At 51.4% G+C, this 26384-nt stretch overlaps 13 protein-coding genes across 13 annotated transcripts; 6 read left to right on the top strand and 7 right to left on the bottom strand.

Annotated features, from left to right (window-relative positions):
* Window positions 1-187: 187 nt before the first annotated feature.
* On the bottom strand, window positions 188-1003 carry PC9H_010023 (uncharacterized protein; the record flags this gene model as incomplete). Its single annotated transcript, XM_036779517.1, has 2 exons — window positions 188-363; window positions 418-1003. The coding sequence occupies 2 exons, from the start codon at window positions 1001-1003 to the stop codon at window positions 188-190; spliced, it is 762 nt and encodes a 253-aa protein (XP_036628906.1).
* Window positions 1004-1341: 338 nt separating this feature from the next.
* On the bottom strand, window positions 1342-1985 carry PC9H_010024 (uncharacterized protein; the record flags this gene model as incomplete). Its single annotated transcript, XM_036779518.1, has 2 exons — window positions 1342-1541; window positions 1595-1985. The coding sequence occupies 2 exons, from the start codon at window positions 1983-1985 to the stop codon at window positions 1342-1344; spliced, it is 591 nt and encodes a 196-aa protein (XP_036628907.1).
* Window positions 1986-2388: 403 nt separating this feature from the next.
* PC9H_010025 (uncharacterized protein) lies at window positions 2389-4183 on the bottom strand (the record flags this gene model as incomplete). Its single annotated transcript, XM_036779519.1, has 7 exons — window positions 2389-2633; window positions 2724-3255; window positions 3315-3474; window positions 3532-3605; window positions 3659-3684; window positions 3748-3943; window positions 4007-4183. The coding sequence occupies 7 exons, from the start codon at window positions 4181-4183 to the stop codon at window positions 2389-2391; spliced, it is 1410 nt and encodes a 469-aa protein (XP_036628908.1).
* A 328-nt stretch (window positions 4184-4511) lies between these two features.
* On the top strand, window positions 4512-6282 carry PC9H_010026 (uncharacterized protein; the record flags this gene model as incomplete). Its single annotated transcript, XM_036779520.1, has 8 exons — window positions 4512-4734; window positions 4782-4846; window positions 4917-5091; window positions 5145-5227; window positions 5278-5625; window positions 5675-5752; window positions 5806-5903; window positions 5958-6282. 8 exons carry the CDS (start codon window positions 4512-4514, stop codon window positions 6280-6282), a joined length of 1395 nt encoding a protein of 464 aa, XP_036628909.1.
* Window positions 6283-7541: 1259 nt separating this feature from the next.
* PC9H_010027 (uncharacterized protein) lies at window positions 7542-8206 on the top strand (the record flags this gene model as incomplete). The annotated part of the gene is made up of 2 exons (XM_036779521.1): window positions 7542-7851; window positions 7902-8206. 2 exons carry the CDS (start codon window positions 7542-7544, stop codon window positions 8204-8206), a joined length of 615 nt encoding a protein of 204 aa, XP_036628910.1.
* Window positions 8207-9718: 1512 nt separating this feature from the next.
* Window positions 9719-10541, top strand: PC9H_010028 (uncharacterized protein; the record flags this gene model as incomplete). Its single annotated transcript, XM_036779522.1, has 3 exons — window positions 9719-9808; window positions 9860-10066; window positions 10101-10541. 3 exons carry the CDS (start codon window positions 9719-9721, stop codon window positions 10539-10541), a joined length of 738 nt encoding a protein of 245 aa, XP_036628911.1.
* A 1617-nt stretch (window positions 10542-12158) lies between these two features.
* On the top strand, window positions 12159-12914 carry PC9H_010029 (uncharacterized protein; the record flags this gene model as incomplete). The annotated part of the gene is made up of 4 exons (XM_036779523.1): window positions 12159-12198; window positions 12257-12267; window positions 12322-12692; window positions 12761-12914. 4 exons carry the CDS (start codon window positions 12159-12161, stop codon window positions 12912-12914), a joined length of 576 nt encoding a protein of 191 aa, XP_036628912.1.
* Window positions 12915-13060: 146 nt separating this feature from the next.
* PC9H_010030 (uncharacterized protein) lies at window positions 13061-13803 on the bottom strand (the record flags this gene model as incomplete). The annotated part of the gene is made up of 4 exons (XM_036779524.1): window positions 13061-13111; window positions 13195-13418; window positions 13495-13565; window positions 13625-13803. 4 exons carry the CDS (start codon window positions 13801-13803, stop codon window positions 13061-13063), a joined length of 525 nt encoding a protein of 174 aa, XP_036628913.1.
* Window positions 13804-14808: 1005 nt separating this feature from the next.
* PC9H_010031 (uncharacterized protein) lies at window positions 14809-16623 on the top strand (the record flags this gene model as incomplete). Its single annotated transcript, XM_036779525.1, has 2 exons — window positions 14809-15789; window positions 15844-16623. The coding sequence occupies 2 exons, from the start codon at window positions 14809-14811 to the stop codon at window positions 16621-16623; spliced, it is 1761 nt and encodes a 586-aa protein (XP_036628914.1).
* Window positions 16624-16650: 27 nt separating this feature from the next.
* On the bottom strand, window positions 16651-18037 carry PC9H_010032 (uncharacterized protein; the record flags this gene model as incomplete). Its single annotated transcript, XM_036779526.1, has 2 exons — window positions 16651-16678; window positions 16731-18037. The coding sequence occupies 2 exons, from the start codon at window positions 18035-18037 to the stop codon at window positions 16651-16653; spliced, it is 1335 nt and encodes a 444-aa protein (XP_036628915.1).
* A 909-nt stretch (window positions 18038-18946) lies between these two features.
* On the bottom strand, window positions 18947-19621 carry PC9H_010033 (uncharacterized protein; the record flags this gene model as incomplete). The annotated part of the gene is made up of 1 exon (XM_036779527.1): window positions 18947-19621. One exon carries the CDS (start codon window positions 19619-19621, stop codon window positions 18947-18949), a length of 675 nt encoding a protein of 224 aa, XP_036628916.1.
* A 1081-nt stretch (window positions 19622-20702) lies between these two features.
* Window positions 20703-22130, top strand: PC9H_010034 (uncharacterized protein; the record flags this gene model as incomplete). Its single annotated transcript, XM_036779528.1, has 1 exon — window positions 20703-22130. The coding sequence occupies one exon, from the start codon at window positions 20703-20705 to the stop codon at window positions 22128-22130; it is 1428 nt and encodes a 475-aa protein (XP_036628917.1).
* A 471-nt stretch (window positions 22131-22601) lies between these two features.
* On the bottom strand, window positions 22602-23459 carry PC9H_010035 (uncharacterized protein; the record flags this gene model as incomplete). The annotated part of the gene is made up of 2 exons (XM_036779529.1): window positions 22602-22692; window positions 22747-23459. The coding sequence occupies 2 exons, from the start codon at window positions 23457-23459 to the stop codon at window positions 22602-22604; spliced, it is 804 nt and encodes a 267-aa protein (XP_036628918.1).
* Between the last annotated feature and the right edge of the window lie 2925 nt (window positions 23460-26384).

Below are 26384 nucleotides of genomic sequence, written 5' to 3' on the forward strand. Positions count from 1 at the left end.
CACGAGCAACGCAATATCTTTCGACCCCTTCTGTTCATTTCATGCGTAAACCAGATATTCTCACAATGACCCGGGGACACGGGACATTGCGACTCGAGGAAGAGCGTACTGAAGATAACATATGTATAAAATTACAGTCAATAAATATATAACAATACGCAAAGCTGTCCAGGGGTTTCCTCGGCGATCAAGTGGCAGGGAGCACGTCGGTGGGATCGTCCTCGCCTCGATGGCGAGACTTGCGGCAGCAACCAGGGGCCTGAGGGTCTTCTGTGCAACAGCTCCAGAAATAAGCAGTTCGGTTAGCTGCGGAGACGTTTCCCACAAAGCATCGTTGGTCGAACAACCACTCCTCTATACGCCCTGTATATGTCTGAGCACCCGCACTAGTAAATAGATGCAGAATGTTGGACTTACCTGGATGGAAATGACACTCTTCTTCGTTGTATAAAATGATGTCTTCATCGGCATTGTAAACATATTTCTTGAAGCCCGAGCCACATCGAGTGCAAGTCGCGTACTTTGTCTTGCTTTGAACTGCCGGTAGTTTGGAGGGACGATCCAAGGCGGAAGGCGGCCGAAAGAGTTTCCGGAACGGCGAAAGAGCACGGGAAATGCTGGGAGTTCGACTGCGGGGCACCGATACGTCCATCGCCGAGCCCTGTCGTTCAAGTACGCGAAAGTCCTGGGGTGCTCCAATCGAGGACAGGGATATGCCAGGAGTAGAAATGCCAGCATCGTGTAAAGACATGCTGTTTTGCACGAGATCGACGAATACTGCACGCAAGTTCTGTTCAACGGACTTCATGGACTTGAGGCTCCGAGACTTCTTGAGGGTCCGAGGGCGAGGTACTCGATGGGATGGCGCGACGGGGGGTATGAATGTCATGGAAGCCGGGGTGTTGGGAGGGTAAGGACTCGATGTGTTTGAGGAAAGGCCTCCGTCAGACTCATAGTAGTCACTCTGCAGTGGGTCGGGCACACGAAGGAATGCGCGATGCATCTTTAGAAACCTGTGTCGCGAACGGTGGGGATGAGAAGGTAAAGGTAGATGGAAAAGACCACTGTGCTGCTTGCTTTATACACGGGCGTGTGGCGGAGTTTACTTTGCATAATGGCCACAACTCCGTTGTGGCCATTTCGCTTTGAACAGGAAGTGAGGTGGTTGTGGCTGGAGCGGGAAAACCACGCGTGGCCCTCGTGGATGGATAGGGTCTGACAAACGAAAAGGGAACAAGTCTAGAATGGTCGCATTGGGGTGGAAAATTGGCGCAACAAGATAAGCAGAACGCTATTTGCAGAGGATTTCTGCCGTTCGGGGTCCTCTTGCCAGAAGAACTGTCAAGGTGATAATCTTCTACGTTTATTGGGGCTCTCGTTGGTATGGTGGCCCTTCAAACAGCCAGGACTTGTACCGTCTGCTTCGCAACATGTCCAGTTGAAGTTCTCGGGGTACTCTCGTTGATTGTCCTCCGTGTCCATCGGACCGTGGACATCTTCGTCCCAATCTACAAACGCTGCTTCATTGCATTCCAACTCGCCTGATCACGAAGTTCAGCTCGGGAAGAGTCGCAAGGGGGATTGCCTCCCTCACCTGGATGAAATATACACTCTTCGTCCATCCTCTCCGCTCGCGTGTCATACTCCTCTAGGCAATTCGCGCATAGGTCATAGCGTGGAATAGATTTCTGTGCGCGTCCTTTACGCGTTACTAAGTGTTTCGCCGCCGCCAGTTCGAAATCTGGGCTGCTGTCGACTAGTAATGCCACTACCTGACGCAGTCGAGGAGACGGGGCTGTTGCGATCGCGATATGTAAGGCCTTTCGCGTCGTGTCGTCCATGTCAAGCTCTTCGCCATCTTCGTCGTCTTCCTGCCCCGAAAGTTCCTCGTTGGTGACTCCCTCATCCTCCGAGCCCGACGAATCCGATGAAAGGCCAGTCAAGTCGATGACTTCGACTTCAACTTCCGATGCGGCTGTTGCCATCGCTAGAAATCCGTCCTGGTTAAGATATCAACTGGAAATGAGAGTGTCAGACTTACTGTCAGTGCCTGGTGAGTTATTTAGCACTGGGCGACTTGCGGGGAAATCGGGCGTGAGAAAACAAATCGCGACCAGATACAAGCACCAATCAAAACCAGTCTTCGTTGAGCTTCAAATGCTACTCGGAGGACTCGTAAGAGCCCAAAAGGCTGAGAAGAATGATATGTTATACGTGAAGAAAGTTTGAGCGTTTGTTTCGACTGGATCAAACAGCCTCCTGTGATAGCTCCTATTCTCAAGGGGTCGTTGCGAGCGAAGGTTCGCCCCCATGGACCAACGAATGCTGAACACTAAACGGCCAGCCACAAAGAACCCTGATATTGGCCAAAATATATATCTACATATATCACCCCTTCACGTGCATAGGCAATTTCGAGGAGGCATAGATACCCAAAATAATGACTACCCAAAGAATCCAGTATACCATATATCCGCCAGCCAACTGGCGCTCCAGTGAGAGCGAGAACATAGACGCCGTGAACCCGGGCCCTAGCGAGCGCATAATTGAGGAAACAATCTGAGCTAGGCCGTTTGTTGTGGCGAGAGCGGCTGGAGAAGGGACGGCGTCTATAATAAATAAATTATTGCAACCTATGTGACGAAGCGAAATGAATCAAAGATTTCCGATCATACTGAAGGTGTCATTTATCTATCACTCACCATACACCATAAACGATTGACTATAGCACATAAATTGCACCAGCATAACGGCGTATACCTTACCGTCTACCATTCCGCCTGCTTGCTTCGTCAGGTAGCTCATAGCGGGGTATGCCCCGATACAAACGAAGTAACACGAGAACGACACCCGGAACATCGTTCGCGGACCGTATTTGCGTATCAGCTTAGCGAAGAACAACCACTGGAAGATACCATTGCAGGTTCCCCATATGCCCATGATGGCTCCTATGCGAGCGGGCTCGAAGCCCAGCCCCCCGAGAGGGATCGAGGTGGAGTACATCAGCGGAAGGAGGACTTGGTGGGACTGATCGACGAAAGAAAGGAAGGCGTGGGTGGTGAGGGATACGAGGATTGGGCGTAAGAAGAGAATCGAGGATACGGGAGGAGATTTGAACTCAATCTCCTCGTCACGAGCGGTAGTCTCTGGACCTTCGTTCGTGCCATAGCTAGTGTAGTGACAGTCCGAGTCAAGGAGGGTCGCCGATTCTATGGGATCACTCGATCGACGACGAATTGTCTTGGAGGGCAAGGTCTGTACGAGAAGATGCAAGTAATAAGTACGTGGCTACGGACAAGCTATAAGCTACTGACCTCCTTTAGGAATATGCTTCCGAAGATGTATACGAAAATAGCGTAGAGACCGGGTATTGCGCACGGAAGGAAATACGGGTATTTTTGAAAAAAAGGTATCTTCCCAAACAAGTCCGGCCATTGGACGGCAGGGCGTGCAAGAGTGCCTCCAATGATCGGACTGTAGACACGCCGCAAGTCAGATTATGACACGGATGTAAGGAAGGGTATCACCCACCCTAGAGTTGAGCCCGTTGCCCATACAACTGGGTATATGGCGAACGCGTCCGCAACATTGGTTTTGTCCGTGATCTGGCGTGAGCGCTTGTAAGGCATCCCTCTTGTATAGCGACCTACAGACATACCTCTATAATGGAATTTTTACCGACACCTATGCGATGATGAATAACGAGCATCGGGGTACAGTTAGAGAGGCAGAAGGTGCATTGCATACCGACATTGCCGTTGAATGCTCCTTGAGCACAGCGGCTCACGACGATCGTCAGATATTTTGACGACAGTCCAAAGCTGAACATCGAAAGCGAGAGGCCAAGCATACCCAACAACAGGATGGGTCGCCGTCCTATTCGATCGGAAATTCGTCCCCACCAGAGCACAGTGACGCATTCCGCCACGAAAAAGATGGATTCCTGGAATGCAGGATATCGACTACAATCAGTCACCATACATATCACCACGTTGAATATACTCACCACGATCCCAGCGTAGTATCCCGTTTTTCGTTCATCACCGTTAGTCACACCCGTCTCGCGCACGAACTGGTTTACGAATGGGAATATAACAGAGTTGCAGATTGGTTCTGCTCCCTGCATCAACATGAGAATGGCCAACTGAAGCTTTGGCAACGGCGTGCGTGTCGTGGTCGACATCTTGACTTTGCTAGGGGGAACCGATGAATGTCCAAAAGCTGGAGATGGCGAAATATTTGAGGTTCTCAAGCCCTGCCCATGGCACGCCATGACTCATGCGGGACTTCTAGTCGCATAAATGGGGCTTCTCCTCGCATCGAGGATGAGAAGCAGGCTAGGAGCTATTACGGGAATTATGAGAAGAAAAGCAAACAAGTTCGGATTCCGAACCGGGTTCTGCACGTTCAAATGACAAATGACGTTCCAGGAGACATCGACCTTTCTTCGCACACCACCACCACCACGATCATCAGGCCGACTCTGGCCGTAGACGTTGCTGAGGATCACCATGCTGAGGAACGCGATACGGGCTCAAGGCCGAATTCTAACGCGCGGTGTTGCTACCTCCGCGAGCAGCGCTGAGCTCCTCGACATTGGCGAAAGACATGTCACCAAAGGGTTGGGTCGGCTTGTGAAAGGAATCATGAAGAAGGGAGAGGGCTCGTACGTCTTCATGGACGATGGGCGCCGACTCCTTGACTTCACATGTGGTATCGGCGTAGCGAATTTGGGTATACTAAACGATATCTTGGCAGTGCCAGTGCTGACTCAAATACAGGACATTGTCACCCCAAGATCAGCAAGGCAGCGGCAGATCAATGCATGTCAATAGTACATGCTCAAGTACGATGAGCGCCGTTTGATGGCTCCATCATCATTGATGTATTCTGACAAGAGTCTTTTGATTGTTTAGTGTAGCATTGCGTTCCATGAACCATATTTACGCCTCATCCAAAAACTACTCCCAATCATGCCGCATCCGTCTCTCGACTCGTTCTTTTTCTGGAATTCCGGCTCCGAAGCCGTGGAAGCAGCTCTCAAGATGGCTAGAACCTTCACTGGACGCCAAAATATCATAGCAATGCAAGGCCAGTATGTGATATCATTTTTGCTACAACGCCACTAACTCTGGCTGTGATAGGCGCATACCATGGCAGGACATACGGTGCCATGGCTGTCACCAAGAGCAAGACAATTTACTCTCAAGGAACCATGCCCCTGATGGTCAGTACCCCCTGCTGAGGCCCACATACAATAACAGAATAACCCTTCAGCCGGGCGTATTCACCACGCCGTTCCCTTACTGGCATCATTACAATGTCCACCCCTCAACTCCGACCTCGGAGCTGACGCGAGATGCCTTATACCAACTTGACCTGCTTCTTTCTCAGCAAACACACCCGAAAGACACAGCTGCTATTCTGATTGAACCTGTCATCGGCGAGGGCGGATATGTGCCCGCTCCGGCTGAATATCTGCAGGGACTCAGAGCGATATGCGACAAACACGGTATAATGCTGATTATCGACGAGGTTCAAAGTGGATTTGGACGTACGGCCGGAAGTGGATTCTTTGCCATTCAAGACGCGGGGGTGAGACCCGACATTCTTGTTATTGCAAAGGTGTGTGCTGTGGATGTTTCCATTCTAATCGCGAATTTATATCCCTCAGGGTCTCGCAAACGGCTTCCCTCTCAGCGGTATCGTAACTCAAAAGCAATGGACCGACAAGCTCCTCCCCGGTTCAATGGTCAGTGGATACCCAATTTATTACATAGGATCCGTGTAACGATGTTGAAACAGGGCGGCACATACGCTGGGAACGCGGTGTCTTGCGCAGCTGCTTGCGCTGTAGCTGATGCTATGCACGAGGAACAGACTCTAGAGAATGTCAGAGCTAGGTACGTTCCCTCCTCTCGAACACCGCCGTAAATGAGTAACTTTCCCACAACTAGATCCCCCCAGCTAGTCTCGTTCCTCAATGGCGTCAAAGCAAAATACCCCGAGTTCATCCTCGATGTACGCGGCAAAGGACTCATGATCGCCATGGAGTTCGCATCTCCGACGGTATCAAAACACGATGTCGCGAGGAATGAGAAGGCGCCAGAGAAAGTTGCCGCGAAGATAACTGCGAAATGCCTCGAAAAGGGGATGCTACTCCTCACGACGAGCGTCTACGAGACCATCCGGTTCATACCGCCATTGAATATCACCGAGGCAGACCTCCAGAAAGGGTGCCAGATATTCGAATCGGCCGTGAAGGAAGTTTTGGAAGGTTGAAACAATCCGCTGTATCAGGGACTTAAAGGAAAGAAATAACTATTGTACTGATATTTGTTAGCCGAATCCACATCCTGTTTGCCGTCATTGTATTGTCAGTGCCGAAACCGTGGTGTGAAGACCATGGGCTACGGGCATCTTTAACGCCAGCCCCTATCGCACACAAATGCTGGCATCTTACTCGTCTACACCGCCATGAATCACCCTGCTATTTCAGCTGTATATCCCGGCCTCTATGGCGATGCCGCCGGTTGGTGATGAGCCAGTGTGGGTCCAACATCCTGCTAGCATGACACACGAGGTCAGTGGATGATTCCTCGTCATATAGAGCATCTGTTGATCTCTCCGTTAGGAATACTTGATTTATCCGGGCAAAGATCTGCTCTGATGGAAGAACCGACTTCCTGAAACCCAGTCCCCACATCTGCATTGTTCGAAGGAAACTTTGACCCGCCTACGCGGTTTTTAATAGCTTACCAGTGCTAAGCGCTAACAGCTTGCAGCCGGAACAGGTAGCCCCTAGATCGTTTGATCGACGTGATGATATACAGCTTGCTTCAGACGGAGACCTAAACATAGACAATATAGGTGGGCCTCACCATTTTCTATTTTCTAATTCAATACTGCTGCATCTCAAGTGTGATCCCACCTCTTCGGCCTGTCACATTCCGAACCCGTCAACCACGCGTATCACCCGATGCCTCTTCCCCCTATCTCTCACGGCGCTTTGCCTATTCCAGATAGTTCAAGTACGAGGTGATCCTATCAGGGTGCCCATGGCGGAGCAGGAGCAACTAGGTATCTCCATTCTCTCGTTTTTACCAGCCGCGGTGTCTTGTTATGGAATCTCAGCACGCGGCGAACCAAGTCATCTATTGCTGGCGATGAGGGCCACGCCAGTATATGACCGGGTGATTTGAGCAGGGGAGTAGTGAGTGCGATGACCCCCCGCTGCAGCTGTAATCCTACCACACCTGCCACACCGAACATTCACATTACGGATCCGCCGCAGGATTTCGTGCGCATCACCTCTGCGATCCACTGTTTATTATCTACTATGGCGAGCCACCGATTCTGAGGAAGCTGAACAATCCCAATTTGGGATCACAGCCCGCGGATCGTCTACCACTTCGACACCACTCGCTTTGACCGACCCAGGTAGTACTAATTCAACTTCTTCATGCCTATCTTCCTTCATTATACCATTCAAACCCGACACACACCCCGCCCTCCCTCACATTCTCATTCAGACGTCGTTCATGAAGGATATGCACAACGACAACGACCCCCAGTTCAGACGAGATGTCACAATGTACAGGGAACTCGCATGTCATTGGATAGCTCAGGAAAGAGAAGCCCGACGGACACAGCTACACATTGGTGCCGCTCAATACAGTAATGATCCTCTTCCACGCGCATTCCCATTCGGACACTTCACCATGACGGAGACCATCAGATGGCTGGATGACGTTCGTCGGCATAACCACCAAGCAACGCTGGTGTTCCGTGGCTTGCCCAACGTGACGAACGGGACGAGCTGGGCACCATTCGTATGGCAGTTATATTCTGGTAAGCAACTAACTTGCGTTGACCGTATCCTGCTCACAATACGCGAGTAGGGGAAGTTATCCTCGGACATGTCGAATTGGACGCGCGGCTGTTCTTCGACCCCGAACCTCTTTTGTCCTGGGATGCGGATTTCGTCCTGGAGTCGATGATGCAGTCGTTGAGCCAAGGCCGACAGCTACGCGTATCAAGCAGGATAGAAGAAGGCTTCCCACAAAATGTCCAAGTATTCGAAATACGCACCTTTGACAATGGCTTGCTCCGAGAATTAGGCCGAAGATATATCCATAAGCGCGTGTGTTCGATATGCCATCGGGCGCTGCCACCGACGGGCCCGCAACAATGTCTTTATCATTGAAAATCTCTTCGTGTGTACGTCTATATGAGTGCGCAATTCCTATATTTCCCTCAACGATTTCCATGCGCAAGACAGATGCCACTCACGATTAACCTGCCAAAGGCGTGGCAAGCCTCTCCCGTACCACAAAACCCCTGCGACCTCAAGCCTCAAGCGTTGATATTTAAGCTTCTTTATACATATATTTTGACGAGGCCCATTCTTCTAGATTTTACATTCAGTATATATCTCTTTTGTAGCCATACACACGCACCGTCGATTCTGATCGAAATCACCAATCCCAACTTCAAGCTGCATGATGAGAGTCCGTGGAAGGCTATTGAGGGGTCGTAGGGCAGGCAAAAGAGTTCGTAATCTCAACGGACGGTTATTTATCTATTCCAATATTGTACCTACAAGGAACAAGGTCACCAAAGGGAAATGCTAAGTACAAGGGGAAGTAACCTTCGAAGTTTAAGACTCCGCGAACCACATTTTCGGAAGAATGAACAAGAACAGGCGATTTCTTATATAGATATCGACGCAAATGTAGCGGACCACCAGCGACTCTTGGACGGTACCATACCCCACTATATTGCGTCCAGGATTATGAGTGCAGCGTACATAGGAAACATAAGGCAAAACCTTCCGCGATCGTTTCACGGCCCCTGTCTGTAAACGCCCCAGCGCCTACGTGGGACTGCCGAGTAGGTTCACGTTCACCTCAAACCACATCGACGCGTTCCTGATGGCCCCGTTGAGCGAACGCGCAACTGAGCTAACAAGGCTCCTTGGGCCACAACAATGGACGGGTTCGGTAACCTGAAGATCGACGTTGTCACCCTCAATGAACGTCCGCCGAGGGAATCATATGGCTTTCTCGTCGCAACGACTGTCATCGAGCCGTTGCAAACAGAGCTTACAAGACGTTCTACCGATCTTTTTTGTCATGCTTCCTATCCTCTAGAACCTGTGGCATGTGGATAGGCGAGGCAATTGAACATGTCAGCGTGATTGACGCGAAGCAATCAATGCGATTCGCGGACGACACAACGGTTCGTCAATGTTCTTATTTCTGAGCTTCCCGTGCCCTGTAGAATTTTTGCAGGTCTGTTATGTACCCGGTTGACTTTTAAGCTGGCGGCACTCACAAACCGACGTTTCCTGCCCCCAGACTGCTTTCAGCTGCAAATGCGACCTTGACGACTCACGCGCTTGCGGCTGACTGAGCCGTAGCAATCGCGACATTGGGACCCCTGGTGGTCAAGGGTTAATTGAGGACCTGTCGGTTCCTCGACGTTTGCATGCATTGGCGATGTCTCTAGCGACTGGAACGACTTGAGGTCGATCTCCAGGTTATCCCATGTGATGATATGGATAAGCCTAAGCTGTATATAAGGGGTGCATAATCCCTCTCTTTTCCTCACAACACGACTTTCTCTTTTCTTTTCTTCCCAGTCCTTTACGACCCGGTTCACGAGTTTTATCCGTTACGCGACTTGTCATTATCTTCTTCGCTAAACGACGTCTATTATGAAGTTTTCATTCGCCATCATCGCAGCTGTGCTTTGCGTTTCCCAATCCATCGCCCTTCCTACAGGATACGAAGGGCAGCTATACAAGGTAGGATCACGATTGCATGTTTGTAATCCAGGTCGTTAAATAGAACAACAGCGTACCAAACCCAAGGTCGTAACCACGACTGTTACCGAAGGTTGTGGTTGCCCCCCCACGTCAATTCCCGTCCTTAATACGATTCCGCCTGCGACGAGCTCTGTCCCTCCTCCCGCTACGAGCACTGTCCCACCCCCTGTCACCTCTTACGTCCCACCCCCAGCTAGCACCCACGTCCCCCCTCCTCCCCCGCCCGCAACGACCCACGTTCCTCCTCCCCCGGTCCAACCAATGTCCTGAGCCTTCTAAATCGGTGTTCCTCCTCCGAGGGTTCAAGAGCCATGGCATGGATCACTTCTACACCACCAATGTCGAGGAGATGAACAACGCTGTTTCGAAACTGAGCTTCAAGAAGGAGTCCCATGCCGCGAAGGTGTATACCCACCCAGAAGTGAACACCATACCCCTTCACCGTGTGTTCAATGGGCACGCCAACGACCATTTCTACACTACGTCTTCATATGAGCGCGACAATGCCATCCACAAGCTAGGCTACAAGGACGAGGGTGTTGCAGCCCACATCTTCGCAACTCAGATCTGCGGTAGCGTCCCTCTTCACAGATTGTACAATGAACATGGAAAGAACCACTTCTACACCATCTCCGAGTCGGAGGCTGCGACCGCTGCTCACAATGGGTACACGAGAGAAGGTGTTGCCGGATTCGTTCTCCCTCCCCACTAAATTGTCCAATGGTGGACATTATAATAGGTGAGACGCCGTACCCTTTTTCTTCCTAGAAACTAGAAACAATGCTTACCAACTCCCACACCACCTACAGGCTATCGACGCAAACCAACAACCTTTTAGACACATTACGACTTTTTAATGTTCCTACTTTATTCATGACTTCACTCCTGACCGGATTACGCCTTTTTGACGGACTGGGATTTTACGCTTCTTCATGACTGGCACCATTTATATTTTTTACAACTTCTTGTGCCTTTCTCTCTTAGACTCTGGATTGGACTCATAGTGATCGATGTAGATACTTCGCCTGTATCTCATTCGGCGTCTTACTTCGTTCGCCTTCAACAATTTTACTTTTTGACGCCGAAACCGATTTGTGCTCACATTCATGCCCAAATCCCCACCTCTCACGTTGAGCTCGCAGCCTGTCCTTTAGCGTATGTTGAAGGGATTCGTCCCTTCTCCTTTCACTCCTTGCACTCCTTTCGCCTTCTTTCTTTCTGGTGAGCCCTTCAAGAAAGGTCTGGATTTGCTAGGCCCTATATTTCTGTCGAGGCTGTGGCACTCTTTACTCTTCCAATAGGCACCACCTCCCCAGCGTCCTGGGCCACAATCCAACGTCTTGACCGATGGTGCATAATTATCTCAGCATGGGTGAGCTCCCTTCACCCTCAAATTCTAATCTGTCTCTCCCTGGCTTTCTATTTCTCACAACTCCTTGTTCTCAATGCCCTCTCGAGCTCGCTTATAGCGGACTACCCGCCAGGTGGTTAGATGGTTTCGGTAAGCTTTGTGTAGTCTTCCAGGGGCTTTTAGAGGGGGCTGCCTCCACGACCATGGGACTCCGCCCTTCCAACATAGTCCTTATCGCAGACAGCAAACCTCCTGCAGTCCCCTCTACACGAAGAGTCTGCTTCCCCACCATAGGAGATATCTTTGCGTCTCGCCCTACCCATCCCGGATACTCCGCATTGAGGTACTTGGGAGTGGACATCCCAGAGAGCCATATGGCCGATACATCTGACCTGGAATCACTTGTTGCAGCGGGGACGGGCGTACAGACGTTTGATTCTCGCGAGAGATGAGGCAGAAGCTGCCGTGTTTTGCATGTTGACAGCTGTTGAAGAAGGCCGTGAAGTAGTTGAATTTTTCTGTATTGATATCATGCCATCTGGGTATGCAAACTCAGTAACATACACATGCTAGGTGAATGTCGAGCTCAACCCACGCAAGTGCCCCCGTCCGTCTTGCTTAGGACTTGAGCTTGCCACCTCCTGGGTCTCCTTTGCTACGAGTTAGGGGAAGGCAAACTACATTCACAAGACGGACAGAGATCTCCGTACCGAGCTCCTCAATAGCTATGTTTAGTACATCAGTCTTCCACCAAATAAGTACTGCCGACACGGTCGGAAATGACACGCGAGGGAATTCTTTCGCTTCCGGGAGGGTAGGAGGTTGGGCGCCTACGCGTCCATCGAGTCAGTCCGAGCTACGGTGTGATGCTATGCCTCCCATAAGTGCGTCTTAATTGCGCGAACCTAATTCACGCTTGATTCCTAGCGACTACAATGCCCCAAAGTGAAGCCAGGCCACCATTGATCGCTGACGCAGATGGCGTATACAGAGTCCACATTATTGGAAACAGTGGTCGGTAGCGACTTATTTACGCGTTCTGACCGTGAATTTGACTCTTTATAATCCGGTTCCAGGCTCTGGCAAGGTAGGCTTTCTCGACCTGCGCCGCCCATAGTCCTAAATATGAGGTGGACCGCAGAGTACCCTCGGGAAAGAACTCAGCAGCCTCCTCGGGCTTCCTCACATTCCCCTCGACTCACTGTTCTGGAAACCAGGATGGACGCGATCCACCAACGAAGAGTTCTGCCAGCGAATCCGCGAGGCGCTAGATAGCTCTCCGGGAGGCTGGATCGTCGATGGGAACTACACCAGTATGGGTGCGGGCTTCGTTACGGGGGAGGCAAACAATGTAATATGGATGGACCCCCCGCTTCTGCTGTATTTCCCTCGCGTGATGTGGAGGACATTCTTGCGTTTGCTGAGGCTGCGCGAGCCGTGCAGTCCTGGGTGCGCAGAGCGCCCTGCGGAGGTGTTCTTCTCTAAGGAGAGTATCTTGTGGTGGTGCCTCACGTACGTTGGGCTCCGTTTAGGCTCGCAGTATCAGTCCGCAACGTGCCATTTACTGATTCATTGTGCAGCAATCATTTCAGGTTCAAAAGGAAAACTCAAGGCTGGATGGCCGATCCTTCGTTCGCGAGGAAGACGGTCCACCTTGCGGGATGGGGATCGGAATATAGGCGATGGTGGTCGTCGGTGGTTAGTATGGTGAAGGGCCACGCCAAAAGTACCTGAGAACCTTCTGTGTCTACGATAGGTATCTACTTGTGAATAAATACCTGTTTTCAATATGGTCTTGCTGTTCCAAAGTTCGAGATAAAAACTAAAGCATTCGTGATATGAATTCACTGTGCCGCTACCGAACATCACCGTACAACTACCTAATAATCCAACAGCTTCGCCAGCATGGCGGTATCCATGTAGGTATGCGTCTGCATTCTTCTCGTCAGTACACTTTCAATTTCCAACCTCGAGAGAGCAATGACAGGGGAAAGAAGGGAAATTCGGGGCTCACCTCAATGATCAAGCCAGTGGACACGTCGAACTTGACGAGCCAAGCGTAGCGGTTGTCGTAGAGCATGCCGTTCTTACCGCGGGGGAGGTTGACTCCACCAGCGTCTCTCGACCGCATCTCGACGATGGCGCGGTTGCCCATGACTATGGGCTCCGAGATGACCTCGGTGGTAAGGGGGGTGGCTAGTGCGGCGCCAACGGGACCTTCTGCCCGGACGATGAAGTCTAAGTCCGCAACATCACCCTCGTGAGCATTGGAGCACTAGGAGAACGCGGGAAGCACGGTTGAATGGTTTCGTACCTTGCTTCGAAGTGTACAGCCCAGCGAGCGAGAAGGATTTAAAGTTGGGATCGGGGTTGGCTACCGTCCACCTTCATGAAACAAACCTCGTCTCAATCAATATTGCCACTGCCATATGTAAAGGACGCACTGGACATTGTCGTCGACATAGTCCATGAATCGCATGCTTGTGTTGGTCGATTCCAAGTTTTTGAAGATCTTCGTAACATAGTCGACGTCGATCCTTCTTGGGGTACGGAGGGGGCCTGGTTGGGATGCAGCCAGGCCAGCGGCAGCAAGTACAGAGAGTAAAGTTGCGGCGAAACGCATGTTTGGTATACGGGGAATGTGAGTGGGTCTCTGGTGCAAGCGCGGGTTTTAGTGATTGGGGTTTGGGGACTTGGCAGAAGGGGACCGGGAAAAGGTGGTCAACGATGTTCGAGGGTGATATATAGGTTCATTGATGGTTCGTAAGCTACACCCGAGGTTAGTGCCCATGAGGAGATGGCGTGCGCTCTTCGAAGAATCCATGATCGACGGGGATATAAGTGGGCCACCCTCTGGATTCGATACCCGGGTCCAACCTATTTTGTCGTCTGGGGCAGATGCTGGAGTTACTATGAGTGTTTGAGACGAGGGAAAATCGGTGGGCGGGGCGGGCGGGGCGCCAATGAGCTTGGATTAATGATCTGCAGAATCATCGGGATAGCGCGTCGGCGGCGGGAAGAGTGGTATTTGTGTTTCCTTCGTGCCAATGACTTGTAGACCAAACATCGGCCCACGGAACCAATTGCCTTTTGTTCTCTAGCTCTCACCAGATTCAGTTCTCAACAATTGGATTTTCCAACAGGAACGACGGGCATTTCCTCACAATAACCCAGTTCGCGTCGCTAAGTGCAGCAAGGCAGCTCCGCATGATTACAAGGCAGACGGTCGTTATGGATCAATGGCGCTGCTCTAGTTAATTCGCGGACGGTCTCGCTTCTCTCATCCGGCCTTGTCAGTGTCGTCGTTTGTGGGCGCACAGCACAATTGCACGTTTCCTTGCGTAGGCGCTATGGCACGGTAATTGTGTCTGCTGAGTCGTACTTAAACCTGTTGGGCTGGGAGAATGAAGAAGCAAGCACATACTCTAGTCGCCTCACGAACACGGGAACTCGTCCTCATAGATTGGCTGGCCAAACGTCCCCTCATCAAAACCTAATCGCGTTACTACATTGGTGTAACGTCTACTCTACTGCCTAATCTATTGACATACCTTAAAGTCGAGACTTACGGTACGTTTCCCCGACTTTTGTGGGATGGACGAAGCTAATGGGTGTATGCTAGACGAATATGTTCTCTAAAACTGCTGCACGGTCCAAGAGCTACTTTCTTCGGTTACCAGCCGCTGCCGTGGCCATGGGACATAGCACAGTGGTACAACCTTTCCGCCGTATGCGAACGAAAGTACGAAAGACCACTGCAAAATTCCGTCGGCACACCCCCCTAGCTCCCGCAATCGAGGACGGCGCGCACAACACAGCTGGATTACCACCCGTACTAGCACCTTTATCACCTCTGGAAATTGAAACGTGGTACCAGCGCTCCCCATCCCCGCCCCCACCCTCGTCTCCCGCTTCCACACCATCGTTGCAAAACCACTCTGATTCTGATTCTGATGCTGGATCTCAACGACAAGACCCCGAAGACTTCGATGCTCGGTCTACCTCTCAAGTGAGCGGGAACCCGCTATGGGCACAGAGGTTCCTGCCCGGGCTCAGGATCCCCAACGGCTCCGACATGAACAACAATGCTGGCGCCCAATCGTTATCCCCCATATCCCCCCTGCCCTCCCCTGTATCGCCTTCCCCGCTATACCCCTCAAACATGATTTCCCCGATGTCATTTTATTCTCAAGATTCTATACCCCATAATGATCACTTCTGCTCCTCTACGATTGATACGACGATATCATTGACGACACCTACTACCGACATTTTCACGAACACAAATACGAATATCAACGACAACGAGAATGACGAGGACCTTACGCCCTATGGATACGAATATACCAATGCCCAGGTGTTCGGCGGAAGCTCGCCCACTGAGTATACGGTCGACGGCCAGGCGAATAGCAGTACTATACCCTATGAACTCCGGACGAATGCCCTGAGGTTCAGTGGAAGCGAGGCTATTGAATATACAATAGAAGGGCCGTATGGGACACGAATGAAGGAGTTACCTTCTCCACATATCGAAGACATTCAAGACATTGACCCCTTAGAACTCGGCCCTCCTGCTCAAGCTACAACAATCATAGGGCTTCCTGCTGAAGTATGCCGTCCCCTGCTGATGTACATGCCGGTTCGACTAACATAACTTTCGCAGACCTCCCTCAACCATATTCTCTCTGGCCAGGACTTCACCGTCATCATTAATGGACCCTCACCAGCGGACTCTGCTTTTGATGTCCAAGCCATCGATGAAATTCAACGCGAGATAGTAAACGCTTGTCTCCCATTAGCAAAAATCGACATCGAAGTTGCGTCAGGATGCGAGGAGGTCGCCTACGCTGGAAATGTCCTCAACGATCTACTCTGTGTCCTCCAATCCTGCTCTATCTCCCCAAACGAGATCGCCGTACGGCTCCCCTTCATGCAGCACCAAGACGCCAGCACAGGCATCAGCCACGCTATGCTACAGGCACTGAAGAATATCCCTCCACTCGTCCCATGGTGGCGCCATGGAAGGATGGACATTGGCCAGCTAACTCGCCTCACCTTAGTATACCCTCTCCCACTCGACGATCTGATCGAAATGCTTTCCCGAACCCCATGCGTCGAGGAGCTCAATGTCACATGCATACTAGCTCCAAACGCTACTTTCTCGGTGGATTTCAGCAAGTACACCGTTCTTAGCAGGTTATCCTCACTCAATCTCGAGTCGATGGTTGACCTGGAGGCCTTCTTCGAGTTGATCAATACCCCCAATCTCAATCGGCTCAATTTGAAAATACGCGAGGCTGCGACACCCGATGCCTACAATGTTCGATGGGATAGATTGGGGCACGTGAACGTAAACTGCCCCATGACGGCCGAAGTAGAGAGTGCTTTAGTCGAACGCTGCAGAGAACTCATATCGGAAGGGAAAATGATGATTAATCAGTAAAAAATCAACTATGTCTATGATACCATTCTATATGCTGTCCTGAGGCGTGTAGCGACTGTAGGAAGGCGTCGTCTATTCCATGAGGACCTTTAAATCCTACACGTAACTCTAGCGGCTTTGTACTGGCTTCTGTTTTGAAACGCGGCGCCAGGACCTGCTTGAGTACGCCGTCGTCCGAATGACAGCTTGTGAGGTTGAGGACAGCAAGATCAGGTAAGATACAAGATCCAGCCGTATCAGAAGACAGAACGCGCAAGACGTCGTTGGATATAGAGGGGTGGAGGATTTGCAAGTCGGAAAGCTTCTGCAGGCCAGGAATGCGAAGCAGTTGTATGAATTGGTCATCGTCGAGGGACTTGTCCCATACAACCATTTTGGTCAACGTACATTCAGAGCGACGCAAGAGGCTTTCCAAAGAACGCCATCCCCGTCCGACACCGGGTCGTAAGAGGTTGTGGATAGAGACCTTATCAAGGGCAGGAAGATGCAAGTTCTCGAGAAGCCGAGAGATGTTGACAAAGGTATATACCGACAATGTCCGGAGTGACGGCAGACTTGTGATAGCAGCGGGGACTACACCGTCGCCGGAGATGGTATCTACGGAGAATTCTTGGGCGGCATGGCATTGGCTGAGTAGAGTGGATATGTCGCCCAAAGTATAAGACCCAGTGATCACGACCTTCGTCAACATTGACCATGGTGCATTCTTCGGGATCGACTCTTCCCCTCGCCAAACAAGCGACGAGAGGGGAGCACCCTGGAAGGCCTTGAAAAGGGCGTCCACTTCGCCACCCGGACATGATTGCAACCGCAAGTCCAGGTCCTTGAGCAGTGGGTATTGGCATCCAGCCAGATGCTCTACTGGCTTCCGCAAGCTACCCCTGAGTTCCAGTTTCAGGGAGTCTAGTCGGTTGAGATGCTCGTGCAGAAGCGCCCATAGATTACTGGGGACGGAGTCTTCAGATAGATGAAGGGCGAGAATCGACACCGAAATGGTACAGGACCCAGATCTTCGAAGGTACGCCGCTACCCTTTCTATCGAGCCCTTGGTGCTATGCTTGAGGGAGATACGCGTCCAGAGCATGGGCATGCACAGGACTATGGTCCTCCACCGTCGACATACGTGGCTTATCGTGACTTTAGGCCCGCATTCTTCGCCGGAGGCGTTGGCGTGACAGTACGTGAAGATGTCGCACAAAATTTCGACGGGAAGCTGGTGGACAAGTGCGGGTGTGCAAGCAACGCTCGGCTTGCCTTCCACACTTTTCTGGTGAGAAGAGAAGGAGACCAAGGGGAGAAGAGTAGGCGAGAGTGGTATGGACGGTCGCCTCGAAGTCACAAACAAAGAGGACTGCAGCTTGAGGGGGGATCCAAAGCCAATGGAGGACGAGCCAAAAGTAGAGGAATAGCCCATAGTAGTGATCATTTCGAAACTACCCCCCGAAGTCAATCCACTGTCAATCCATCGCGAAGCACTACTCACCGTTTGGTTGTTGATTGCAGTTCAGTTGAGAATTGCGCTCGTCTGTTACATTCTTTATACACCTGGACTTCAACGAAGGGTACAACGTGTCAAATCGGACTAGCGACTGTTTGTATTGCCAAAGGTGGATCGTCTTGTATATCACATCGCTCTGCAGGTGATGGCCTGGTTAGATACGTTGTGCAGCGAGTTGGCGACCGTGATCATGCGTTTTCTCCAAATACGGATTGTCTTGTATATCGCACGTTGGGGTAGTGCGGCTACGCACTACCTCGTTTCGATATCGGCCTTGTACTCTATATGGTTGACGTTGAAGTCCAAAATTCTCATGATGGGAGTACAAGGAATGAAACAAGCGCCCACACCATTGATAGCGCGTAAGTACGGCCACAAACGAATAACACGTATCCCTTCATACGGCATAATGCATTCAGGGATAAACTGCACGAGAACGCGTAGCTACACTTTGAAGTCGAAACTCAAAGGTATCGAGATGGATTCAGTATCGCCAATAAAAGGACTGCACTTCAGCTTTTGTTCCGGTTGTAGTTTGTTAGTTAGCGATCTCTAGGTACGCGGTGTCGATGGTACGACTCTTGGGGTTGTTTACTCCACAGTACTTCAATGACTAGTGTCTCCGGGCTCTAGCCGCGAGGAAGGACGCGAAGAACTCCCTGCGACTGGGTTGCCTGGATAATGCGTAGGTTCACGGATCGTACACTGGGAAGGCGAAGGTATAAGATAAAGCTTCTTGGGAAAGCGATGTAACCAATTACGAGGTTGTTGGGATCGTGCCAGATAATCGTCCAACACGGGTGTTTCCTTAGTGTCCATGTCCTGCTACGTTAAACATACGCTCGTCCCCGTCGCCGCGAGCGAGTCTAGATATGCTGCGTCGGCATGATTCGTTGTGGGCAATTTCAGCGTCAACGACTTCTGAGGCGTGTATCTCAACTGAGGCGAGCGAGATGCGAAGACTTCCGGGAGGGCGCCGGCAGGTAAAGCACATTTGCTCGAGGTAAACGATTCCAGGAGAGGAAGGACACCGTACGCGTCCTCGCGTCCTCTAGACGGCGCTGCGAAGCAGCGTAAAGCTCGTTTCGACAGGGTTGGCTCTCTAATCTTCAGGGATATCAACGGCCGTAGACTTGGTAGACGAAGATACTGGATGAGACTATTGTCACTGATCGACTTGTCTGCGAGCTCCAGATATTTCAGATTGCATTGTGATCGAACCAAGAACCTGTCCAATGCATTATACCCCCTGGGTATGTCACAATACAAGTATTGTTGTAGATGAAGCTTCTGGAGTAATGGCGCTTCAAGCCGACTGGAAATAGCTGCAGGATCGGAGGACACTTCGAGGTGCGCAAGTTTCAATAACTTGACGAGAGTACTGGCAGAGGATCTGTTTGAGTCATCGATGCGCATCCTCACAACCCGAAGCTCTGAGCATTGCGACAGTATATCACAAATCGGATCGATAGGAGTAGCGGTCTTGAGATCGAGGTCCATTGATGATGGCCAGGGTGAGACAATTGATGCAGTACGAGAAGAATAGACGAGGCTCATTATGTTTGAACCTTGACGGAACACATTGATCATGCTGCTGGCGTCATATTCCAGGGGGCATCGCAGATATAAAGATAACAAGGAGATGAATTGGCATCCGGAGAAATGAGGGAGCAACGTAGCCATGTCATTACGAAGGAAGAGCGCGACGCTCTCTAGCTGGTCGTGATAACAATGAATGTGGTGCATCTCAGTGAGGATCATTTTCCTTGTTTTTCGTCATCCAAAATCTTCAGTGCAATTAGAGACGGCCCTGATCGCTGGAAATATGCTGCGGCCTTGGTAAGAGAATGATGATGAAGCCGTATGAAGATGTGATTCCAAAGGGATGGTAACTGCAGAGCAATCGTCCTCCAATGTCGACAGACGTGACTGACTATGACTGGGACGAATGTCTGAGAGTCCCCAGCGAAACAGGAAAATACTTCGCGTAGGATATCGTCGGGAAATCTGTAAATTGGTACCAGGTACTATAGGCCTGAGAGTGAGAGTCCTGCTGAATGGCGATGCAAGAGAAGCTGAAGTGCGCGTGCTATACAATACTTGATGCACTCACCGTTACCGGCTGACAGTAGGCTTGTTGAAGTTCTTGTCCGAGTCGACTCGGGACTTCCGAAAGACGATATTCAGGGGTTCGGTTGACGTTGCTAGCTCTTACTCTCACTCTTCCAGACTCTTCCTCGACAATGTGCTTGTGCACAGTACAGGGACGTTGGTCAAGTTCTGGAAGGCAACATGGAAACGGGCTGAACAGCCGCCCAATGGAATACAAGGACTACTCGGTACTTGTACTGAGAACAAGGTTGCCTCTTGAAGTTGCTCGTTGGTAGCAAGCGGTACATCTGACAAGTGACATACCACGACTGGATTATTTGCGGTACATAACGTAGTGGTCCCATGGTGTGTAGGTCCCACCGCCTCGGCGAACAATTGGATTTTTTGGAAAGGCGGTGCGTTTTACGTTACCTCAGTTCATCATAATACCCATCTGACTCTTCGCTTTTTGCTTCAGTTCTTTGTGCCCATGGTCCTAGAGGCGGTGTCTCTCATCGCTGGCTTCAAATTGACTCTCGCTGAGATCAGGAAACCTATCATCCCTCCCTCTGCCTACGCGCGCGTACCCAAGAGGCCTATCCCCACAAGACGATGCCTCAACACGAGCGGAAAACTAAACAACCCCGGAACGTACATCCACCCCTCGTGTCTCAAGCCCGTACACCGCCTCCCAAACGAGCTCCTCTGCGCAATCTTCGACATCTACTGCGCAGAGTCAGCCTTGCCCAAGGACGCGTCGGCGATTGTGCTGAGCCACGTTTGCCGAAGGTGGCGCGAAATCATCCTGCAGACCTCCGAATTCTGGACGAACATCGTCGTGCGGCGCGTGACCGAACACACTTCGGATCGACTCCAGGCGTATCTCAGCCGCTCGCGCACACGCGGAGATCCTCACATGCAGCCGCTGACGCTGGATATCGACCCGAATCAAGAGACGACGCTGCTGGACGCGATACTGAAGTCCGTGTTGCGCGATATCGGGCGCTGCAAGCACCTCAAGATCTCGACGGACTTGCCTCGGATCGACGCCTTCCTCGACCGTCTCCCGGCTTCGGGGGGCATGACTCTGCTGACATCCCTGGACTTCAAGGCATACATGTGGCGCTTCCCAGAAGGAATCCCGTGGGCTCGGCTCACTAGCCTCTCCCTGGATTGTCCAATGACAGGCGACTGTATCCTAGAACTCCTGCCCCGCTGCCCAGGCCTGGTGTCGCTGAACCTCAAAAAGGTAGTGGACACCCCTATTACTCCGCCGCCCTATGAAGAGGAAGGCGTCTCTTGGGTCGTCGTCTTAGCGGACCTCAAGACGCTCTCAATAACTAGCGATGACGCCCCAAATGCCTTGTACGAACGCCTGTGCTGTCCGGCACTGCAGAACATAGCACTCACCAATATATCGTTCTCCATGGCACCCATCGAACCGACCATTATAGACGCGTTCCTTCGTCGTTCAGAGTGCAACCTCTTGTCCTTCACCCTTTCCGATCCCGAGGCAGTGGATGACCACATTGTGCAATGGCTCCGTCTGCCTTCTCTTCAATCCATCACCCACCTCACCCTCCAAAGCCCCTCCATTTCTGCCCCCATCCTCGACACACTCGCCGCAACCCCGACACCGCATCAGCCCGTCCCACTCCCCAGCCTCACGGACCTCGAGGTCGCCAAGTGTGTCGCTGGTGATTCGCACTTACTCGACATGGTCGCCTCGCGCCTGGGAAGTGCTGACAGGACCGTATCCAACTTGCGGAATCTCAAGGCGACGGTGGACAGAGGCGTTGACCGTCAGCCGGCCGATTTCACCACCCTGCGCAAGGCTGGCGTGAACGTCGATGTGAGCTACGCTGATCTGGCGGGGCAGATCGATTTCCTTGGTTTCAATGCTTTGTCGTTTGATTAGATTGTGTACTGTACCTGCTTTGCGCACTTGCTGTCTCCTTGCTCTGATATTGTTCTCGGACTTGTAGTATACATCCCGTAATTGGCTTTCCTTTGCTCTCGGACTTGTAGTATACACCTGATAATTTGCTGTCCTTTGGTCTCACAGATAGGCATGTTATCGTGTTCTCCCTGTTGCTTCGTAGTGTCGCCGCTGTCGGCCAACATATTCCCTACATCTTTTCTTGCATGGAAGCCGAATAGCCTGGTTGCCAGTGAAGCGGATGCAGCTCCGAGTCTTGGACAATGGTTGCTGTGAACGGCGAAATTCCGGAGCATTGAGGCAACATCGAGGTAAGCACTCCGGCAAGCTTGACGTGGTGACGCTGTTTACGGGCAAAGACGACATTTCACTCAGTGACTCAACGGCGAAAATTCGTGAAATAAGATACAGCCACCGTGTCGTGTGGGTCCGTTTAATCGAGTACATATTCTACACGCTTATGATTGCGCGAACCTTCAACCCTATAACACCCCCGCCGCGGCCATCCCAGCCAGGGATGGGTGCTCGACAGACAGGGCATCTGCGTTTAAGAATGAGCATGTACGATTCCGTCAGATATAGAGAGGGAACATACGATGGTTGTCCTTCGCCAATCATCATAGTGGCGTGCCGCTGCAGACCGGCTTTTACAGCAGCAAATAGGCACGAGCCACACATGATGTGGCCGCACGGTGTCAGAGTAGCATTGGTCGGCGACGAGAAGCAGATGGGACATGTATACGCGGTGAGCAGTGAGCTTTGGTCTAATGGCGGCGGTTGCGGTTCGGACGGTCGTTTCCGCTTGCGATGCGCATGCGGAGGCGGCGGTGACTGGTTTGTTGGATGTAAGAGCTTCGCGAGGCTGGGGCTCGAAACTACTGGCGAAGTAGCGGGCGAACGGAGGCTGTGAACCTCCGTCGAGGAGCCTGCCCACGAATCTGTTGCGCCTCCTACATCGGCATCGTGCTCGTGCTCCTTCTGCGACATGGTTAGCTGGTCGACCTCCTCCTCTGAATCAACAATCTCCACGTCTATCATCCTCGCCTTCCCTTTCCCCTCCCCCTTCTCGGGGGAGAGCTTGACCTTTTTCGCGGGGCGGTAGTCGGAGAACTCGCTGGTTTCACGCATCTTTCCTTTCCCTTTGTCGACGTTTACGATGAGTGGCTCGGGCGAAACGGTACTAGGAGATCGAGAGGCTGAAGCGGCGCTGGCGCGGCCTTGCGAACGAGGCCTCAGGTTTCTGCTAGTGGTCGGTACGGGTAATGGATCCTCGACGAGCCCACCGCTGGAGGATAGTCGGGATGCCATGAACACAGTGCGTGAAGGTGGAAGGTAGTGTTCAAGATGGGTGAGTCACGTGCAATGGTGAGGCTGGCACTAAGTACCCCATCAAATCAACACAAATCTGATAGCGTGAAATAATCTATCCTGAGCACTCATACGCAGCAGGAGAAGCCCTGAGACTCAGCCCCGGTCGGAAGGACTTACCTTGGATTTATTGAATGGACCATTTCTCAGACACGTAGTACAAGATGAGCCCCTGTGGGCTCCCCGCTCCTGGCCGGAATATTCTCACGTGACCTTCGCGACGGGTTTCGCATCCCGCCCTATCCCGCCAGAGTTTGAAGTTAACGTTGACCATTACCATTCAAATATTCACCAGGACCCACCACCAACCCATCGCTGGACCAATCGAGATGAACAACGCAGAACTCTTCGACAAGGTCATCGAGAAATGCTACGATCTTTGAGGAAACTGCGCAATTCACAATACTCTGCGACGTCGCGACTCCCATTGGAAGTCCTAGCCCTCATTTTCAGATCTCATATGTCGGCTGCTCGTGGAGGAACCCTCATATTGAATATGTCGTCGATCTGGGGAATACTGTACGGGCAGTGTTCACAGAAGTGGTTGGACTTTATGACTGAATCGCGATCAAGCAAAATTCACCAATTCCCGGCTCCTCCGTTCCATGGAGTCTAATATCACACACGGCCTTATGTCCTGGCGTTTAGAGCCGCTAAGTTCGAAGAACTCCATGTCGAGGGCGCGAATTCGGAAGCTGCGAATATCCTAATAATTTTGTCCCCAGTTATTCCCTTTCTAACCCTCTTTCCAAGAGTGACACGGCGTCTATGGAAGAACTTCATTCTAACGATATCATATTTCTGTTCAACGCGCTTCGAGTGCCTGGACACCTCCCATATACCCCAACATGCGCACAGAGGGCCTTCTCTGCAGCTCTTCCCAAAGCCACTAAACCGGCAGCCAGCCCCGAAGCCAGGCCAACAGGACAAAACCCAATCCCGGATGCACGACAAGCACCCAAACTTCCTCATCAACTCTATCTACCTATCCTCCGGCAGGCAGTGGTGGTGCAAGAAACGGCGTTGGTTATGCCGTGGAGGAGCATCATCTTGCTGTGTCTGGCGCCAATCTTGACATCGAAGATAGTGGGGAAATTGGTCTTAGCGTAGATGAGAGGAGCGATTTGGGAGACGGCGTTACATGCCTGCTACAGGTGCGCTCGTGACAATTCGTACACGTCGTTTAATTGACGGATACTTGAATACCACTGCGAACAATATTTAGCTACTTTACTCAGGAAGGATCCTTTGGGTCGCTAGGACATTCTTCTGAGGAATCGCGCGAAGACACGGAGCGAAACATAATTCTATCAGTGATCCACCCTTGATGTATGTATCAGTATTCGTATCGACTTCAACTTTTGAATTTTTGTCTTAGGATAGCTACGCCCATTATGCCGTGAGCTTCGTGGCTGTTTGGCTATGGTTTTGACCGAACTGTGTACTCCGCACAAGTCATGAGGGTCATCGCCGAAAATTAGCCCTTTTGAGAGACTGACGCGTCCGGAGAATTTCTCATCGTTCCTACGCAATAGTTGTGCCCCTGTTATTCACGACAAGACGTGTACACGACAGGCATCAAATCTGCATGCATACATGTGACCCCGCCATGGTGACTCCCGCTACTTGTCTTCCCACTGGTTACTCAAAATCGCTCAACAATCTGTCAGAAACCAGGATGCTGCGTTACTATAGGTCGCTATTGACGTATCTCCCTCGGCCTCTCTTTGCCATCCCGATCAGAGATTGAAGAAGGTCGGCGTGAACGCCAGAGCAAAGGCCTGTGAGCACTTTCATGGTTTTGGGCTATCCTATCACACCTCCTCCCAGCTTCCGAAACCATGGATCTTCTCTGTTCGTCGATGCACTGCTTCAAACATGCTTCCTTCCGACTCAATTCTGTCAGTAACCGCCAGTTTCACCGCTTCGGCTTCCACGATGATCACCTTGTGAGCCCGTTGAGATCATTTGTTATATCTTGACATGTTCTTCGGAGTCCTGGACGGCATGCCAGTACGACAGACATTGGGTGCGTTTGTGGTTTACGCAATGCCCCTGTTGAGCACAGCGCTGACCGTCGGGGTTTATCCCATGGAGACAAAAGTAAACCGCTACCTTTGACGCTTATTTTGGCACAGGCAACATCCGCTGGTTCGGATAGACGTCTTGCGCAGACCCATCTCAACGCATGTGCTCTGCGACTGGCTACATCAACGACATCGGCGCTCCCATTCCAACGCCACACAGATAGCAAACCTTTCTCAAGCACTTTTGTCTCAGGTCCCATGGGTTTCCGCCAGTGGGCACGTATTGTGCTACTAGTCGTACAGTCGATTTTTCAAGGTTCCTGGCCTTCCAACCCTAAACGTGAATGGCCTTGCTTCTGATGTAACCTAGTCGTGACCAGTCTCCATAGCAGGTACGCATGGTCCACCCCCTCTTCTAGTTTCACTGGATGCACAATTCTGCATTTAGCATCCGCCTTCTCGGCATAGCTAGTGTGCCTCCCAGAAACTGTCAGGGGGTAAATGGGGTCAGGCGTATAATCAACTTCTCTTTGATGCATTGATGATGGAGCAACCGTGATCACACCATGTCTCCCCAGTGTGCTCAGTGTAAATATACACCGGCATTTCCGTAGTCTCGATCGAGTCTCGACAAGTGGTATTGATGGCCTTGATCGGCCTGCGACGCTGCTGGCTGGAAGTGCAGGCTCCAAGGGGGATGGCGGGCAGCAAAACGTTGGCCATATCCGACACAGGGACTACAAAACGTCGCCAACACCATGTGCAGCGCTATTAATAGCCAGGCTTCGACATGGGAACTTCTGTCCCATACTAAATGTGATGTACACGCCCTGTCCCA

This window comes from Pleurotus ostreatus, assembly GCF_014466165.1.
Source record: "Pleurotus ostreatus strain PC9 chromosome Unknown scaffold_7, whole genome shotgun sequence".
NCBI lineage: Eukaryota > Fungi > Basidiomycota > Agaricomycetes > Agaricales > Pleurotaceae > Pleurotus > Pleurotus ostreatus.